The following is a 20,178-nucleotide window of genomic DNA, read 5'->3' as shown; positions in this document are numbered from 1 at the left end:
AGACGGAGGGTGCGCTACAAGGAAGTATCCGTATTGTTTTTTCCCTCTGTTAAAAACAACTGAAAGAGGGTGCAAGAGACAAGGAGGGAAAAGAAAGGAGGGCAGGGAAGAGAGAGAGAGAGAGATATCTGTGTCTGTGCTGAGATCCAAAGGCAGTTTTCTTTGTGTCTGTCTTCTGAAACTTCAGCAATGATAAAAAATGCTTGGAAGGAAAAAAAAGTTCCTCAAACGGGAACTAAATGGCTTTGTAAGTTTTCCTACAAATGTTTCCTGGTGTATGCCCTGGTTCAGGTGCCAGTCCAGATCTGAAACTCCACAGACAGCTCACACCTTTCCCAATGTGCCTGGCCCCTGCCACACTAGAAACTGAACTGCTCTAGACTCCTGCTTCTAAAGATGCCACTCTGGGGGTCCTGGTCCTCGTCCCATCCTGTGTGTCTGTGTGGGGGTCAGTCGTGTGTGTGAGTGTGTGAGTGTCTGTGTGTCTGCATGTGTGTGGGGGTGTGTCTGTGTGTCTGTGTGTGTGTGTGTGTGTGTGTGTGAGTGTGTGTGTGAGTGAGTGTATGTGAGTGTGTGAGTGACTGTGTCTGTGTGTGTGTGTGTGTGTGTGTGTGTGCGTGTGTCAGTGTGTGTGAGTGTCCCCACCTCTTTTCTGCAACTGTGCATTCAGGACATGTACACAGTGGCCATATTCACACACTCAGCCACCTCCGTTATCAAAGATTGATTAGGCTGGATATCCTTGAGCATGCCTTTAATCAGCACTTGCGAGGCGGGTAAAGCTGTTGAGTTCAAGGTCAGCCTGATCTACATAGTGAGTTCCAGGACAGCAAAGACTATGTAGAGAGACCAGGTCTCAAAACAAACAGACTAAGAGACCAATCACTTTCATCAAATACCCCTTCAAAATATCCCTGACTAGCTCATTGCCCACTGCTTCTGCAACCACCACCCGAATCAGAGATCTCCAAAGGATCTCTCTCATGACCCCAAGCCCACTCTTCCTGTCCTTACAGTACTCGGAAAGCCTTCAATGGTTTCTTCCTATTTACAGACATGACAAGCTTGCAAAGATCCTCACCTCCATCCTCCTATCACATCCTCTAAGGCATAGCACCCTCCCTTAGAGTCTCATTCTAATAAAACAAAAAGTACTTGCAAAATAAACAAGTTCAACCCAGAGAGGTTTTCTCCCAAACCATCTCCAGGCCTTCACATGGTCCTCTTCTCTCTCCCACTTTCCCAGAAGCTCCCCCATGCTCTCCCCACCAGCTTCTCCCTCCACACAACTCCATGCACCCTTGGAGCAGGTTTACTCGGTGTCTTTACCTGCAGTGCTCCTGCAAACCTGCCCTGTGCTAAACCTGAGCTCCTGAGACGGCCTTTACTCTCCATCCCCTTTGCTGGCTCCCCTCCTAACAGAGCACCCCAGCACTTGATTTAAATCACAAATCTCTTCAAATTAACATGAAGCTTCAGCAAATATACTAGGTAGAAAAACTTCACAATATTGAGATTGGAACCAAAACTGTCTGGCGTTCAACTTCCACATCCAGATAAAACCTTGGTGAGCATTTTTCCAAGAACAGACTTCAAAGTGAACTCCACTGTCTTAGCCAGACATGTTGCAAACCAAGTACCAACATCCCAACCATTCTCTATTCATGCACCAAAACTGGACCACGACAGTTAAGAGTCGCTCCCTCCACATACGGGTTATGCTTCGCTTTGCACGTACTACTTCCTTTGTCTGGGACAAAATTCATACCCTTCTCTACCTGACAAACACCATTCTTTTTCAATTTCAGCTCAAACTTCCTTTCTGCACCTTTCCATGGGAAGATGTAATTGGTCTTCCAAAATCTCCCTACAAATAAACGTGATGTCATACTTATCAACCATATCATGGTTCTGTTTCCATTCTTACAGACAGTGAAATATTTCAGGACAGGAGTCATGGTTTGGGCATCCTTACTAGACACCCAACATCTAAGAGACAACCTCAAAGCAGAGTGAGTGGGGTAAGACTGAGTCTCCTTCCCAACCACAGGCAGTGAGAAGCCGGAATGGTGCCCTCTGTAGTCCTCTAAGAGCCAGGCCTCTCCCCACCTGCTCAGCTCTGTGGCTCTCTGACCCCCAAGGCTGCCAACCCCACGACCTGGACACCTAGTACCAAAGACTCAGGTAAGGCTCCTCATCTCCCTAACTGCAGCAGAATCCTTCCTTCCGCCTCCTTCAGAAGAGAAGTGGCTGGCATATTTCACATGGAATTTTTATTAGGGAGAAAAATCAAGGTAGACCCATGACTAGGAAACCACAGAGCCAAGTTTGAAGACTGGTGAGTGTTTGTCCCTCCTTACCAGCCTGCACAGCACCTCCATCCCCTTTCATCCTTCTCCCACCACCATCATCTATGCTCGACAGTAAACCAGAGAGCCTTCGAGCGCTGAGGCAGAGGGACCGTTTAGGTTGGCCCTGCACTATCCAGGTCTGGTGAGGTCACTGGAGCCTGTGCTAGATCCAGAATCCCTTCTACAAACTGCTGATTTGGTTACCTTCATGTTCCCACCCCCCCCCCCACATCACCTCAGACTCTAAGCCATTAAAAAAAAAAAAAAAAAATTCAGTCAAAACAGTCAAAAGTCACGTCGTCTCCTATTTAATGCCAAAGATCCTGAGCCGGGCTTTGAGGTCATCCACATGGAAACACCACCACCGTGGCTGTTCAGAGACTGCTTTGAGTTCCTACTCTTCCTGGGTTTCCTTGTGCCAGACGGAGCCATCTCTCCAGCCCCAAAACATTAACTTAAGGAAGACTAAGGAAAACATCATGAATATCAGCCATTTTCCTGATTTCAATCATTGGGGACCCGTTTCTACCTTACAACATTCTGCTTTGGCCCTTCTTAGCTAAAAGCAAATTTGAAAAGCGTGTGTGTGTGTGTGTGTGTGTGTGTGTGTGTGTGTGTGTGTGTGTGTGTGTGTGTTTTCAAACATCCTTACAACTGTAACCCTCTTCCCTCCTCTGAAAACTTCTCCAATATTTCCCTTTTGGAATCTTTGTTTTTCCTTCGTGTTTTTTTGTTTTATTTATTGTGTGTGTGTGTGTGTGCCTCTGTGCCTATGTGAGTTTATGTGCACCACAGGCCCTCAATGACCAGAGAACTAGAGTTACAGGCCATGTTGTGCTTCCTGATGAGCCTGGAACTGAACCTGGGTGCTATGAGAATGGAGAATGCAGTAAGCACACCTAACCCTCCCAAGGACTGGGCCAGCTCCTCAACCTGTCTTTCCTGTATCTGCATCATCCCAACCGTTCTCTACCCATCCTTACACAGATCACTAAACTTACACCTGGCTCACTTTGAATTGCACGAGCTGTCTTTTCAATGTATAGAGTAGGCCACATGTTTTGTTTCAACTGTCTTTAAAAAATAGGCCTTTTCTTTTTTGACTATGTTGAGCCATTAAAAAAAAAAAGGCTTGAGACCCGAGGAAGACTTTAGCTGTACTAACTGCTCCCTGCCCAGAACCAGAGTTGGGAGTGTACGGGAAATCAATGAACCAAGTTCTTAGAGCAGCTGGAGCACCCAAGTGTCTATGATCATCCAGTGATACCCAAAGATGATGACAACGGTCAGAACAAAACAATGGGCTTCTTCTACCCTAAGGAAGGAGGACAATCCTCTCTAGCACGATAGAGCATTACCAGGATGCTGGCACAGAATCTGAAATTTCCTAAGAGATAAGGCAGCACTGCAGACCTTCAGAGACCTCAAGAAGTAATGAGTCACCCCTCAGTCCTCCAAACTCCTTTCAGTTGGACTGTATGACGTGAAAGAAATTAAACTAGAAGCCGTAGCCCTATCACCAGAAATCACCTACAGGTTTCCATATATTCTGTAAAAACAGAATTATTAAAGGATCCCTTTCATGAGTCCCACATTAAGATACTTTAGGGTATGTTTTTAAATTTTTCAACAATGAAATAAAGAGCTATTTGAAATAATCTTCTAAAGTTATAGAACACAAGCCAAGCAAGAAACAAAATAGATTCCTTTATACTGACCTTCAAAAATATTGCTTTAAGCTCAGCTGGATCTGCTCTCTTGGTTAAAGCCACCTATAAATAAACATAAAAATGTTTATATTATTAGAACAAAGCGGAGAAATCAAGCTAGCAGGAGAGAAAATAAACTTTCGGTTAGAAATTAGTACATTTCATTTTTTTTTTAAAGTACCAAACTGCTCCAGTATGTAAACTCGTCCCCAGATCCTAAGGTAGGCGCCATGTGGCTTCTAAAATGATAACATTCTGTGTGAGAAACCAGAAACGCTTTAATATCTAGGGTTCGATGTATAAAAAGAGCGGGGGACGGGGGGAGTTGAAACAGATTAGTGAACACCTGGCATTTCAAACCACACCCAAGAGTAACTCATACCTTCTCATGGGAATATTAAATATTAAGTACAACCTGTTTGCCAATTCTGCATAGAAGCACATTTCTTAAAAGTCAGTGAACTAGTAAATCATATTAAGGGCCCAAAGAGAACTGCTTCCCACAGCTCCTCCGTGAACAGCACGTACACCCACTGACCTAGACAGGCCAAGGTACTTCCCCACCTCTCCCCAGCCTTAATAAATCATAGGTCTCCAAAGGTGTGACTATTATTCTTCACATTCTAGAAACTCAAGGGACCGTGGTTACCTTCCACCAGTAAAACTTGACAGATTAGCTCAGAATAGGTGTTGTGCTTAATTCTCCAGGCCACAAAGTCCAAAAACATCACTGGGGGAAAAAAGCAAGACAAACTTGAACATGACTGCCTCAGGCCAACACAAAAGAACCCTTATTCAGAAGCAAACAGTGGGCTTATTCAGTGCCCATCACCCAGTTCTGCTGGCAAAAGTGGTCAGAAGACGCAGTTTTCAGCAAGCACAGTGTCACCCCATGATACAACTGAGGCGGGGCCACTGGAACCACCCCAACACTAGGACCATGTCCGTATCCACGAGGAGATTTATGTAAATTGTTCTAAATCCCTTCTGTGTGCTTGCAAAGGCTCTTCTGAGATCTTTAGACAATGGCTTTTCTGTCCCTCGATATGAAAATACCAGAGCTTGTTAGCCTGCCACTATCAGGAATATATTTATTAACCAGTCACTGGAATGGGAGGTAGCCTCTCTGAAAGCTGCTGATTGGTCACCTTGCTTTGCTAACTCTGACAGACTTTTTCCGCTTTCACAAATATCTGACACTATCAGAGCCTTAAACCCAGAAATAACTGATGTCCTTTCTGTCCAATAACAGAGGGAAAATAAGACTGATAACCCGCCCAGCTGTGAGTGATTGGCGACGCTTCAGACCTCCAGGTTTTAGAAGAGGAGGCCCTGTTGGTGGAAAGGGGAAGCTAATATAAGCACTCCTAGAAAAGGCATCACCAAAGTGCCTCTACTCCCACTTACAGAGCAGAGGGCTTCCTCCCACCTTAGTAAAAGTTCCACACCCTTTGACAGGTTATTTACTAGGCACAGGAAGAGGGGGTACACATATGCTGGCCTAAGTCCCTGGGGATTTTTATCTAAAAGGCAAAGAGATTTTTGTACAGAATGTTTGCTCTGTATGAATACATACTCGCACACCTGTTTGGTTCAGTATGCTACACACTATGCATGAACAAATACCAGACACTGATATTCAGCATGGACCTCCTTGACCTAAATTGCCACAGCACCATAGTCTCCAGGTCATCAAGCATAAGTCATTCAATGTACCTAGCCAGAACTGGACCTCTTGGAGAGAAAAGGCAAACTCTTTAGTCTGTATCCCATGCAGGGTCTAGGCACAGACGAGCACAAAAAAAAAAAAAAGACCCTCTATAGAGGATGATGCTTCAAATTCATGTCACCAAAAATGGACCCACACTTTACCAAACATGGCCAGGTCCTCATGGCAAGTCAGAAAGTCAGGGCACAGACTATTTTCCTGATTTTCCAAAAGGGAAAAAAAAAAATCATCAAGGCTCAGAAACGGTCACATAACTCCATTGCCTAAGACAGAAGAAAAGCCCCCTTGCATTTGAGTTTTCTCAGTCTCAAATCTCCCATGCCCCCCATTTCAGGCTTACAGAACATATACAGCATGAGAGTCAAAATCAACACCATACATGTAGTTTGCCTGGCATGGTGGTATACGCTGGAAATCCCAGAATTGCAGGAACTGAGGCAGAAGGATGCAGAGTTTGAGACTAGGCCAGGCTACTAGTAAAATCTTTTCTCAGATAAACCAACCAGTGAAAAAGAAGAGGGCTTTAGTGTCACGACTGTCCTTAAACAGAAGCAAGAACTAGGAGAGAGGGAGGAAAGTCAAGGATTGTGAAGATGCTCACCAAAGCCTGGACCAAACCCAAGGCCATCATAACACACGAGTCATCCTAGCTCTCCTAGCCTGCATAACACTACTCTTACAAATGGCCCCGAAGCTGCAATAGCAGTGAGTGGTTAATAACCACTGAGGAATTTGCCTAACAGTGAGAGCCATTGATATCTAAATCACATCTTAGGCACAGACAAAGATGGAACCAGGAGATGGCTTCCTGGAACTTACTATCAGCCTCCAGGGCCTCATCTGTCCTCTCTCCATCTACGGCCCACTCAGGAAATAAGGGGTAGCTATTTGCAATTTCCATTGAGGCTTCCACTCACACTTCATCCACAGGAATGGAGGGACAACCACAGTGGCGACCGCAGAAAGTTGCGGTGAGAGCTATGATGTCCCGAAGGTGCACTGAGTCTAGCTGGTGACAAAAGCAATGCCCAAGAAGATACATGCTGAGGAAAGCTGGCAAAAGAAATGGAGCTGTGCCTTTTAGCTGACGCCTTTTAAACGACACAGAACAGTTGCTTAGTATGCATGCTTGAGAGCCAAGGAGCCTGACGTTATTAGACCTAGCCTGCCCTTGGGCTACAGAAGATCCATCAAACTTTAGATAGTTTCCAGATGTACATACATACATGGGTGTGTGCATCTTAGATAATAACATGTGAATATGTACAAGTACTAGCATTTAATGACTTGATGTCATCATCACTTGGTATTATCTTATTCTTTATCATCTGTACTTAAAGGCTAGAATATGATACAGTCTAACATCTGTACTTAAAGCTAGAATATGATACAGTCTAACACCTCTACTTAAAGCTAGAGTATGATACAGTCTAACATCTGTTCTTAAAGGCTAGAGTATGATACAGTCTAACATCTGTACTTAAAGGCTAGAGTATGATGTAGTCTAACATCTGTTCTTAAAGCTAGAGTATGATACAGTCTAACATCTGTTCTTAAAGCTAGAGTATGATACAGTCTAACATCTGTACTTAAAGGCTAGAGTATGATACAGTCTAACATCTGTACTTAAAGGCTAGAGTATGATACAGTCTAACATCTGTACTTAAAGGCTAGAGTATGATACAGTCTAACATTCAAACAGAAGTTGTACTACCCCTTAAGCAAATGAAGTAATTGGTTTCCAAATCTAAGAAGGAAGAGAGTCTTTGCAATTGACTATGAAATATCACTTGATATTTAAATGGAGTGGAGAATTTTGTACTCGCTCAGGTAACATGTCGCAGTGATTCCAAAATTAAGAGAAAAAGCAGCAAGGGTCTGCATGGCTGTTACCCACACACACTGGGAAACATGTAATATGACTTAACTCGGAATGGAAATTTCAGGTATATTCCATAAGTCTATGCTTCTTAGATGGTAAAATTAGAGAATCATGAAGTGTGGATGGCACTTTAACAAGATGAACGCTGGTTATAGCCATGCGAGGTGGTCATCAACAGCATGGAAGAAACATACGCAAACTACGTTAAGAAGCTAAAAACCAGTAAGATAACAACGCAACTTTAGTAACCGGCTTTTCTTCATAAAGGGAACAAAAAAACATAACAGGAAGAACCAGAAAGGTGTCTTTCAGTACAAATAAACTCATTCTAACACAAGTTAGAGTTGCCAATGGCAGGGGAGAGATTCCTACGCATAGGAGTGTTGTTTTTTTCAGTCAGCTTGCTTACCCTGGAGTCAGGCCACAGTGCCAAGCTCATTCGTTTCACAAATTGCAGCAGCACATGCTGGTGCTCTCAAAATACTGGGTAGGTGTGACAGACAGTGGCAGGGACAAATAAGTCCAACGTGGCTGCGTACAGTAATCCCAGCCCTAGAGAAATAGTCAGGAAGACCAAGAAGAGTTCAAGATCCTCCTCGACACTTAGCAAGTTTGTTTTGGACCACCATCAGATGGAGGAGACCCTGTCTTAGAGAGAGAGAGGAAGATAACTCAGCAGGAGAGAGAAACTTGGGTCACTGAAGCTCCGAAGATGTGAGACTTGCCTGGATCTCTCTGAGGGCTTCCTCAGACCATGCCAGCCTCTACAAGGCTCTGAAGGGGTTCCTCAACTGATAATTAAGAGTCTTGATGAGTAAGATAGGAGAGCTACAATGGTGGTTCCCTTTAGTTCAGTGTTCTCAAAATGCCCAGCCTGGACACGTGGGCTCACAGGCACATGCCCACAAGCAGATGCACACACATACATATAATTAAAATATCTTTGAAAAAAATATGAAGGGAGCATTCAAAACCAAAAGGAGCTACCTAGGACCCTGAGTTCAGAATCTAATCTCTGCAGTGGATATATTATAGTTTGAATACAAAATACCTCTAACAGGCTCATGTGTTTGAAAACTTGGTCCCAGGTAGGGGTGGTGCTGTTTGGGAGGGTGGGGGTCTAGTTGGAGGAAGTGGTCACTCATGCGGAAGGCTCTCAAGTTTATAGCCTGGTCCTGCTCCCTGTCTAGGGTTTGCTTCTTAGCAAGGGCAAGCTCCCACCTCCACAGCCAAGAGCCCCTCCTGCTGCCATAACTTTACCACAAACAGATTCTGTTCCTTCCAACAGTGTGCTAAGACAAGTACTCCCTTCCTGTGGTGAGTGCTCAGGCTCCTGATTTTGAGAGAGAGAGAGTGTGTGTGTATGTGCACATGTGTCTGTGTGTGTTTGTGTGTCTCTGTGTGTACTGTGCTATTATCTGCTAGGTCAATTGAAATAAAACCAAAATGTTCACCAAACAAAAAGTACTCTCTCCCTTCAGCTGCTTTAGGTACATAATTTATGACAGCGATCAGGAAAGTAACAAACATAACATAGCTTTAAAGCTATAAAAATAACAAATATGGCATATCTTGGAAAGGTTACAATGGGTGGGTGGGCGGAGCCCCTGGCTGAAAGCCAGCTGTGACATCATCCACAGCACAGGCCTCCTTCCCTGACTAACTTCCCCAATGAACTCAGAACACTGGCAGGGGTGCTTCCCCAAAGATTACTTGACATAATGACTATATATATATCTTTGATACAAAACCCAGAAAAGGTGACTCATCAAAAGCAGGCCACCATGTGTATGTGTGAAAGCCAGCATGCAGTGATAATAAAGGAGCCAGGAGAACTGGTACCACGTGGTCCTTGCACCTGAGGAACGGAGTGTAAGAGGAGCTAAATCCTGACTAAAAATTGCTCCTGGGTACTGCTTAGCAACTCAGCAGCTGCAGCCCACAGTCTCTCTCCATCTTCCGGTATGGCAGAGCACATAGCTAAAACTCCATTTCTCAGAATCCTTTGCAGCTATACAGCCCAGGGACTGTCAGTCAGAAGAAATGTGGTAGCATTTGCAAAGAAAAGATTTGGAAGCTATGGACCACACTCCTGCTGCTTCTGCTAGCAGGCACCTTTATTGAATGTGTCTGGTTTTCCTGTGACACTGTCCTGCCCTCCCACGTCGTTCATAGCATGGCCTCCAAAACACCCTTCACTTGGCAGCAGACATCCTGACTGCATAGGAGGCCACTGCTCCCTTGGTGGCCTGGTCTGCTGGGAGGCTCTGGAGTCGTTCCTAAGAGCTCAACCTCAAGTTTGTTTCTTTACCCACCCAACAAATTCTATAACTCATTTAATAGCCTTCAATAAATCTCCCTCTGCTGAAACCAGCTAGCAAGGACTCAGTTTTCTGCACGTCAACCTGGACTGATACAATCAGTTATTGCAAAAGAAAGTTTGGAAGTCCCTGAAACCACAGTTACCATTGCCTCGAGGGAAGAGAGAGGGACATCTCATCAAATGTACAAAATTCATTTTTTTACTGAGGTCACCAAATCACTCACTCAGGCCTTATGTTAAGTTTCCTTGGGCTCTCTCAGTGAAGAGCTGTAATTATTCAAGAAGTTACTGAAATATAAATCAGTACATAGACAAAATGTAGTGTTAAGCATTCTTCCAACCATAACACTTCTGGGTAATCAACCCTCAATGTCCCTGTCACTCAACGATTCACTTCTAAAGCATCCCAGAGCTGGAGCAGGTCACTCTAGGTGCTGCCTAGAGACACTTATGAGAACAATTCAGTAACTTGTGACTCTGTCTGCCACAGACACCCATTAAACAGCTCCAAAACCATCACGATTAAAAATCCGGCATTTAAGAAGCAGATTGTAACAGTTAAGCAATCGATGGTGTCTCATGCTAAGCGTCCTGCTATGCCAAACAGGCTTCAAACACACTTTCAGTTCTGTTATTGTCATTACGCTGGAGCTAGCACGCTAGTAAATGTTCCCAGGAGAAAAAGAAACTGACAAGAGACACTAAGAATCTCTTCTAAAACACACACTTTTCTATTTGCATGTTTTTTCCTTACAGAAAAGCCAGGATCTGCTGACACTGCCAGGGGCCCGCTGCAGAAGTTTAGAAGAAAATATTGGGACCTGGCCATGCCTAAGGACCATATCAGTTACCATCTCTGAGTTTTAAATCTGCACTTACAAGATGATAAGCGCACCTACCTTCTCTCTTTCATATGGTTACCTGACAGTCAATTAGAATGAAGGAAAATCATCCTCAAAATCTTCAACTGTAGCTAATGTTGGCTACCCCCAAATCAAACACATACGTTGATAACAAGACTGCAGGACACTTCTGCTCCCAAATACAAATGGAAGGTGAGGGAGCCCGACATACTGAACTCAGAACTAGGTAAAAAAAATGACAAGCTAAGAAGAGAAACAGTTTACATGCAATGCTTTCGGAGGGTTGGCAGCTGTATTGGTACACTATGTTACTATCAAGCACGAAAGTTTGGGCTTTCTATTCCCAGAACTGCATAGGCCAGACATAGTGGCTCACACCCTTAACCCTGGAACACAGAGGCTCACACCTATAACCCTGGAACACAGAAGCTCACACCCTTAACCCTGGAACACAGTGGCTCACACCCTTAACCCTAGAACACAGTGGCTCACACCTATAACCCTAGAACACAGTCACACCTATAACCCTAGGTGGCTCACACCTATAACCCTAGAACACAGAGGCTCACACCTATAACCCTAGAACACAGAGGCTCACACCTATAACCCTAGAACACAGTGGCTCACACCTATAACCCTAGAACACAGAGGCTCACACCTATAACCCTAGAACACAGTGGCTCACACCTATAACCCTAGAACACAGTGGCTCACACCTATAACCCTAGAACACAGAGGCTCACACCTATAACCCTAGAACACAGTGGCTCACACCTATAACCCTAGAACACAGAGGCTCACACCTATAACCCTAGAACACAGTCACACCCATAACCCTAGCACAGTCTCACACCTATAACCCTAGAACACAGAGGCTCACACCTATAACCCTAGAACACAGAGGCTCACACCTATAATCCTAGAAGATAGGATCCCTCGGCTACAGTGTGAGGTCAAGGCTAATCTGGACTACATGTGACCCTGTCACAAATGACAGAGAGAGAGAGAGAGAGACAGAGAGGGCGGGATCAAGTTGGGAGGGAAGGAACAAAGGAGGAAAGGAAACTAACGAAGAAAAGATACTATGCAATGTCTGCTGTCTCATCAGGAAAGCTGGAGAATCAGCCAAAATTAAGGTGCCTAGAATGACTTGGTAAGAATTCAATATAACACTCAAAGCAGGTCAACAGCTAGAACAACCAAAACAATCTCTCCAGACATTGTCAACTTATCTGCAGGCAACTACTTGACCCTACTAGTCATGAATATGGTAGCTAGCGACACTCCACTGGTTCACTTACATGCTTCCCTCACCTATAAACCTGGGAACATTCCAGGCCTATTGCCAGGCAGGAGGAGAAGGAGGAGGAGGAGGAGAGGGAGGAGAAAGAATGAGTGGGAAGGGGAGAGAGAGGAGGATAAAGGAGGAGAGGAGGAGGCAGATTCTATTTAGGGGCTGTAGAGATGGCTCAGCAGTTAAGGGCACTGGCTGCTCTTCCAGAGCATTAAGTCTGATTCCCAGCATGCATATGACAGCTCACATCCTGAAACTCCAGCCGGGCCAGAACCCTGCCCAAGGAAGAAAGACATATTAGCAGAGAGTGGCCAGTATGTATTGTATGAGGACACATGCTTCCACATAGGGTACAAGAAGCAGAAAGTACTGGAGCGTTTTAGGTTTAGCCAGAACAAGATTATGGTAGCTTTTCTTTTTTTTTTTTTTTGAGGGGGACCCAACCCAGGCCTTTGCGCTTGCTAGGCAAGCGCCTCTACCACTGAGCTAAATCCCAACCCGGCGGTAGCTTTTCTACTACCAGACTACTACTCAATACTTCAAAGCAGATCTCACTCAACACCACTCGAGCTCTCTAAGGTGAAAAGCCATTAATTCATCTATTTTTCCAGAGGAGAAAGAGGTATTTCAGATTTGTAAATGGATAGCTCTACATTACAAAATCCGAAGGGAGTCCAGAATCAGGTCATTTAGATATTCATTTTAACACCCGAGGGATCTAGCGGGAGCAGTCCGAAGCTTCAAATGAATCGTAACACTGAACATGACCTTTAAGTCTTTGTCACTTAGGATCATGGCCTACCTAATGAAGAATATTACTCTCCAGTATTAGAAGCTGAAGTTAGTCTCGATTTTTAAAAGCATAGAGATCACGGTATGATTAGGAACCAGCTGCAATTGTAATTATCCTTCCTGATATAATTTGTTACCTATTAGCAAGTGTCAAATTACTACTGCTCCTTAAATGAATAAAACCTGATTGCGTTGTCCTGAAGACAGGAATGCATATTCCTGTTGCAGAACAAAGAAGTATAAAAGCATATAAGGCTGTTTCTAAACTGAAAGGTCCTACTTAAGCTATCACAAGTTACCAGAGCCCAGACAACTTAATAAGTGTACAGGGAAAGTCAAAGCAAAGGGCCAGTAGAGGAACTGCTTCCGCTAGGCATCAACCTCTTCTAAATGTGGCAGATTCAAAAACCTGGATGGAAAAAGAACCAAAGGCCATTCAAACAGCCAAGAGCCCACCCTGGGGATGACACCTTTCTACACACCTGAGCACTCCACCACCCTCTGGCATACCCCAGTGATAACACTCCAAGCAACTTTTCCAATGCCAAGGCTACAGCTGATACTCCCACAAAACTTACAGTGGCCCTAGCTTTATTCTAAGCTTTGCAACTATAATCACAATAGCGCTTTTTAATGGCTCCCCAAACAGGTAGAATTATGTGCCTTTTGTAGATGAAGAAACTGAAAGATAGATATAGATATAGTGTGTGTGTGTGGGGGGGGGTGTATGTGTGTGTGTGTATGTGTGTGTCTGTGTGTGTGTATGGTGTATCTGTGTGTGTGTGTGTATGTGTGTGTCTGTGTGTATGCAAGCTAAATAGTTTGATGTCAATCTGACACGAGCCAAAGTCATATGAAAAGAGACAAAGAAGCTCAAGTGAGAAAACACCTCTCTGTAACATCTGGCTATAAGACATTTTCTTGACTGGCGATTGACTGGGTGAGCCCAGCCACTGCTGGAAGTGCCATCCCTGGGTTACCAGCTCTTGGGTTCTGTAGGGAAGCAGGCTGAGCAAGCCATGGTGGGCAAGCCAGTAAGCAGCACCCCTCCATGGTCTGTATCAGTTCCTGCCTACAGGTTCCTGCCCTGTTTGAATTCCTAGCCTGACATCCTTTAATGATAAAGAGCAATGAGGAAGTGCAAGTCAAATAAACCCTTTCCTCGCCAACCTGCTCGTTGGTCATGGTGATTTGTCGCAGCAAGAGAAACCCTCACTAAAACACATAGTTGAGCAACTGGATAGGATGCCACATAGCACATGGCAGTCTGAGTAGGCACAATCCAAGAATTGAAGCAGAAAAAAAAAAAAAAAAAGAAAGAATGTTACTCTTCTTTTCAGATGCATAGAACCAGCATGAGATGAAGAAACCAAGAGAACTCGGGCAAAAGAAAAAAACTTTATTTACCAATTCAATAAGTGATGAGCACAAAAGGGCAGTAGTTCACTGCATACAATACTCGTTTATAACTATTAGTTATAGACATTCAGTTACTGTAAGGACTCAGGTGTGAAAAATAACATTGTGAATTCTGCTTTTAAGAAATCTTACAGGGGGTTGGGGATTTAGCTCAGTGGTTAGAGCGCTTGCCTAGGAAGCGCAAGGCCCTGGGTTCGATCCCCAGCTCCGAAAAAAAAGAACCAAAAAAAAAAAAAAAAAGAAATCTTACTTAGTGCTTGGTGAGTTCAAAGCCAGCCTGGTCTATATGTTGAATCCCAGTCCAGCTAGGACTACATAATGAGTCATTGTCTTGAAGAAGGGGGGAGGAGGAGGAGGAGGAGGGAGGAGGAGGAGGAGGAGGAGGAGGAGGGAGGAGGAGGAGGGAGGAGGAGGAGGGAGGAGGAGGAGGAAGAATGAGGGGGGAAGGAAGGGAGGGGTGGATAAAGGAGGGGAAGAGGAGGGGGATTCTATTTAGGGGCTGTAGAGATGGCTCGGCAGTTAAGGGCACTGGCTGCTCTTCCAGAGCATTAAGTCTGATTCCCAGCATGCATATGGCAGCTCACATCCTGAAACTCCAACCAGGCCAGCATGATCCACACAGTGAGTTGCAGACTGCAGCAAGGCAGTTCAAGAAAAGGAAAGGGGGAGGGAGGGAGAGGGAGAGTGAGAGAGGGAGAGGGAGAGGGAGAAGGGAGAGGGAGAGGGAGGAAGAGAGAGAGAGAGAGAGAGAGGTGAAAGAAAGGAGGAAGGGAAGGGCAGGGCAAGGAAGGGAAGGGAAGGAAGGAAAAGCAAAGCAAAGGATAAACAGAAATCTTGTTTTAATGTAGTTCAGTAGCAGAGTGCACCCCTTGCCAGGATACAGTCCCAGTGCTACAAAGGAAAAGAGAGACAAAAGAAAGGGAGAAAGGGAATAAAAAAGACTGATGAAAAGAGAGGGAGGAGGAAAAAGTTCCATGTACAAATACATACTAAAGTAAAGTGCTTGCTGCTTGCTGACGATACTGTGCTCTGAGGTTCATATAGGAAACACCTGTAAGGAGAATTCTAAACAATGCTGGGTTTCCTTCTGAGAAAAAAAAATGGAGTCAAATCCTTCTTCCTACAGGGATGCTTTCCGCACTTCCTAACCAGATTCTCCTCCTCTAGCGCTACCTTTCCTTCTTCTGGTCTCTTCAAGGGTAAGTGTAAAACTCGGACTCTTGTTCCTTTGTCTGTTTGTTTTCCCTCCCCTGTTAAAAGGGAGAATGAGAACAAAGACTGAAGGAAAGCGCAGAGCCCGGGACACATGGAGCAGAGCTTGGCTTTGCAGCAGCCTTATCCTTCCAAGGTCAGAGAAGCCCACCTGAAAGGATGGCACAAGATACCAGAGCAGGGGACACTACAAAAGCTGTCTCTGAACCGGAAGATTTGAGCCAAATGGCAGCAGGTCAACTGTTGATCACAGGGCACCAGTGATGACTCCTGAACTCTCACAACGAAACGGCCCCAGCCGAATGGAAAAACGCAGGGGAGTCCAACGCTTCTGTAAGAGTCAACAAGTCTGGTTTTAAACACATGAGAAGCCATACAGGGAGACCAACATGAGGTGAATACGAGAACCAGTTAAATATCAAGCAGCCCAGGGGACAAAACAAGATGCAAATGGGGCAAAGTTCTTCATTTAACTGTCCTCTCGGAACAAATCAATGTGGAAGGCAAACGACCCAGGGGGGAAATCAGGCTAAAGGTCTCCACCAGGCTCTGGTCAAGCTGCTGATGAGACAGAAAATGTCCGTGAGCCACGCTGAACCTGCAACTGAACTTGGAGGAACTGAGATGGGAGACAAGCAAAAGACGGTGAAATCCTCCAACTCGGGAAAGAAAACAATCGTGTGAACGCTTAGAAGTGAAAGCATCTCTTGTTGATGGGCACAGTAGTCAAAGACTTGAGGGGCTGGGGTATGGCTGGATCAGGGCTAGACAGGGTGTTGAGGGGGAATGGCTCACTCAATAAAGTGTTTAACAGGCAAGCTTGAGAACCTGAGTTCCCATCCCCAGCACCCACATGAAATACCAAGTCAGGCCACCACACACGTAGGCAGTTCCAGCACTGGGGAAGCAGACATGGGTGGATCCGGCAATTTGCTGGCCCGAAAGCCTGACTGAATAGATCTCAGGTTCAGTGAAGACAGACCATATCTGTTTTCTGAGAATGACTGAGGAAGATACCTAGCATTAACTTCTGGCCTCCACAAGCATGTATGTAAATTAAAAAATAATTAATTAAATTAAAACTGAATATGAAAACAAGAGACAGAAACTGTACCAATGGCTTAGGGAAGGGTCCTAAAATGTAGCAATTCTGAGAGTGTCTGATTCTCCAGCTAAGAGTGTTGGGACAGCGCTCTGGTTTCTCATCTCTTCCTCGGGCCAACGGTGCCTAAAGGATTTAGCATATGGTGCAGAGAAACTCCCAAACTAGACTGCTCAGAAGCAAACACTTGTTTGGGATCAAACTGCCAATCCCATCTCTTGGGAGGATAAAGTTGATTTTATATGATGGTCAGCAGGTTGGGCATGTGTGCTTATACAGACTGTCCAGACTGTATGCCCTGGCCTGAGGTAACTGGTCTTTGTGAAAAGATTAACAGGGATTCCTGGAGGATTAAGGAAAAGTCGCTAGTGAACTCAACAGCCTTCAGAGATCTGGTTTTCCTGTGAACAGAAGACTTAAGGCTTGTTTACTCAGCCAAAGCCCTTCAGTGTAGTACGATGTCACCAGCACTGTGGTTTGGGGGAAAGAGGGACTTTGGACTTCACAGCTATATATAAGGGTATGATTGAAACCCAAACCCAGAACATTAATCCTTTCTGGTGAATAGCTCTGGGACCAGATGTCTGGATTTTTATGGCCAAAATAAAAAAATCTATCTCCTGATTTCAGCCCCATGTCTTAGATTATGTTAGGGTTACCACTTCAGAGTAGGGAACGTCACAGTGGCCTTGGCCAGGGCTCTGAGCACCACTGGGGAAAGGTGTGTCTACCTGCTCAGAAGAATGAATGCAATCTGTCTCTGATATTGGGTGGACACCCAATATTCTAAACTAACCAATACTGAAGAGTTAGTCCACCCAGGCCCAGTCACCTGGCCAAGAAACCACACCTTAAGAAGGCTGATTCACTTGAAGCCAAAGATATGTAAGGAATAATTGTCCCTTTGAGGAGATAATGCATTTTTCCTTCCTAAAAAAAGAAAAAAACCCACTCTCACAGCAGCCATATACTGAGCCGTGCTGCTGGAGCGTTTTTCTGAACTGTTCACACCGGCATAACTTTCCCTTTTCCTTTTCTTTCAGATACTGGTTATGCTTTCCAGACACTCTGGGATTTTCTCTCCCTTCCTCTAAGTCTCAGTCCCTGCTACACCATGGATGTCTGCCTCAGGCTTCCGTTGTTTACCTCCACCCCCAACTCAAAAGGCAATGCTCGCTTGCTTCTTTTTCCGCATATCCCTTATCTCCGTAGCTTCTGAGATTTATAGTTTGCCTGGTCTGGGATTTTTTTCTCTTAAATTCTAATAGTAATTGACCTCAAGTCGATTCTTACAAGACTAAAAATCCCAAGGGAACCCCAGTTTATCCTACTAACTCCCTAAGAGGGGCTGTCCAAACTTTCTAGTAACAATAGCACTAAGCCTCAAGCCACGTGATGACCCAGTATACGTGAGCGTAGCTGCAAGTGTTGTTTGGAACTGTTGACAACTGTTCCTGACAGTGACCCTGAACTTTCACAATCAAAAGGGAGTGTTTCTCAAGGCTTCACCTTTGGAAGAAGCCTTTCTGAGATCACAAGGGACTCATCTCCCTTAGGACAGTCGAACTCCTCCGTGGTGTGGTTAGCAGCTTGCTGTCCACCCTGCTTTCTCTTGGAGATCACTCATGCACATCTCAAGAACTTCCAAAAGATTCTTATTTTGTTTATAGATGGAGGGGACTAGATGGGTGTGCTATTAAATAGTGAAAAAGATCCCAACAAATGATAAATATACAGCAGAAAATCGTCCCACTCACCTTGCCAAGGGTTGGTGTGTCAAAGTAATGAGTAAATCAATGAACAATGTGTTAAAATGTCATGTGACAGATACCTTGACAGATGTCAGGATCTAGAGAAGAAAGTCCTTGTCACAGGAGTTTAAAATGCATCAAGAAACAAAACAACAAAGACCATGAGGACCCATTTCCTTAGAACCTCAAAAAGACAATCTCACCTAAGGCAACTTGAATATGAGTCAACTTCTGTCATGAGCTGAACTGTGTCTCCCTAAATTCTAACCCTTATCCCAATACCTCATAAAATGACTTGTTGTAAATAAAGAAAGGTCTGTAATGAGGTTATTCAATTTATTCAATAAAGATGTCCTCATGACTAGAAGTTGACTTTTACCTCTCTATCTTGCTCCCCAACAATGTCCCATGATTAAATACTCATTAAAACCTATTAAAAGGGCTGGAGAGATGGCTCAGTGGTTAAGAGCACTGACTGCTCTTCCAGAGGTCCCGAGTTCAATTCCCAGCAACCACATGGTGGCTTGCAACCATCTGCAATGAGATCCAATGCCCTCTTCTGGTTTGTCTGAAGACAGCTACAGTGTACTCACATACATAAAATAAATAAATAAATCTTAAAAAAAAAAACATTAATAAACAACAATAGTAAGAAAAAAGAAGGGAAAGGGAGAAAGGGAGGGAGTGCAGGAAGAAGAGGAGGGAAGGAAAGAGGGTGGAGAGGTTATATATAAGTATAACCAAGCATGGAAGCAATGAAGATACAGGACGACCAAGGAGAGAGGGCTGGAGGACAGCCAACCTTGCCTGGATCTTGACATCAGACTGTTAGCTCTCCAAAATTGTGAAAGTTAATCCCAACTATTTAATCTGACTGGTCTTTGGCACGTTGCTATGGAAACCCTAGCAAATGAATATACTCCAGTAAATACACCGTTGTTCCATCAGAGCCACCTGTTGCTTCATTCACTTATTTTGCAACCATGATCAAGCACTACATTGGCTCATCTCTCTTTGGGAGTCTCCTTTTCTTCACCCTTTGTACTCATAATCCATTTTTAAAGTCTGATTAAAGAACTTTAAAGATCTTGGACACTTCCCATTGTACCCCTTCAGTAGATATAAAATGCTAGCTTCTCCACACACTTAGGACCAGTAATATAATTCCCATTGTAAAGGTCCTTTGCTCCTCTTGTAAGAAGTAAGTCATTTACTAGGTAACTCTTTGAGGAAAAGGAAATTCTAGCAATCATTCACAAAAGCATTTTAGTATCTGTAGATAATTCTTACCGGAGTCAATTATTATTTGCAAATTACAAAATGGTTCTTCTCCTGTTTTCTAATTCTGGAATCTTCTTTTATATTTTCCTAGGTGAAATATTTTGGTCAACAGAACTAAAAACAATACAATAAAATAAAAAAAAGCTGTACTTTCTACTCTGTCTCAATTTGACTCCCTTTGAGAAGTAGTAATCATCCACTATGGACTAATATTTTTTTTTTTTTACCTAATGTGTTACAGTCTATTTCTAGCTGATTTGGTTTTGTTTTGATAATCTAGCACATAACAGTAAAGTTATGATTTTTAAGTGAACAGTTTAGTGTCATTAGCATATTCAAATGTTAGATTCCACCAGCGCTATTTTATCATCCCAAACACAGACTATACCCATTGGCTAACATTCATCTTGTTTGTAATAGCCACTATGTGACTATTACATATGAATAAGCCTGGGTACTTAAAAAGTGAA

At 44.1% G+C, this 20,178-nt stretch overlaps 1 protein-coding gene across 1 annotated transcript in view; it reads right to left on the bottom strand.

Annotated features, from left to right (window-relative positions):
- Slc25a13 (solute carrier family 25 member 13) overlaps window positions 1-20,178 on the bottom strand; it is a 180,864-nt gene that overhangs the window by 149,784 nt on the left and 10,902 nt on the right. Inside the window, exon 2 of the mRNA XM_032906962.1 lies at window positions 4,070-4,123. Within this exon, the coding sequence (XP_032762853.1) occupies window positions 4,070-4,123 (54 nt within the window). The remainder of the gene's footprint in view (window positions 1-4,069; window positions 4,124-20,178) is intronic.

This window comes from Rattus rattus, chromosome 6 (assembly GCF_011064425.1).
Source record: "Rattus rattus isolate New Zealand chromosome 6, Rrattus_CSIRO_v1, whole genome shotgun sequence".
Lineage (NCBI taxonomy): Eukaryota > Metazoa > Chordata > Mammalia > Rodentia > Muridae > Rattus > Rattus rattus.
This window is presented reverse-complemented; position numbering and strand designations above follow the sequence as displayed.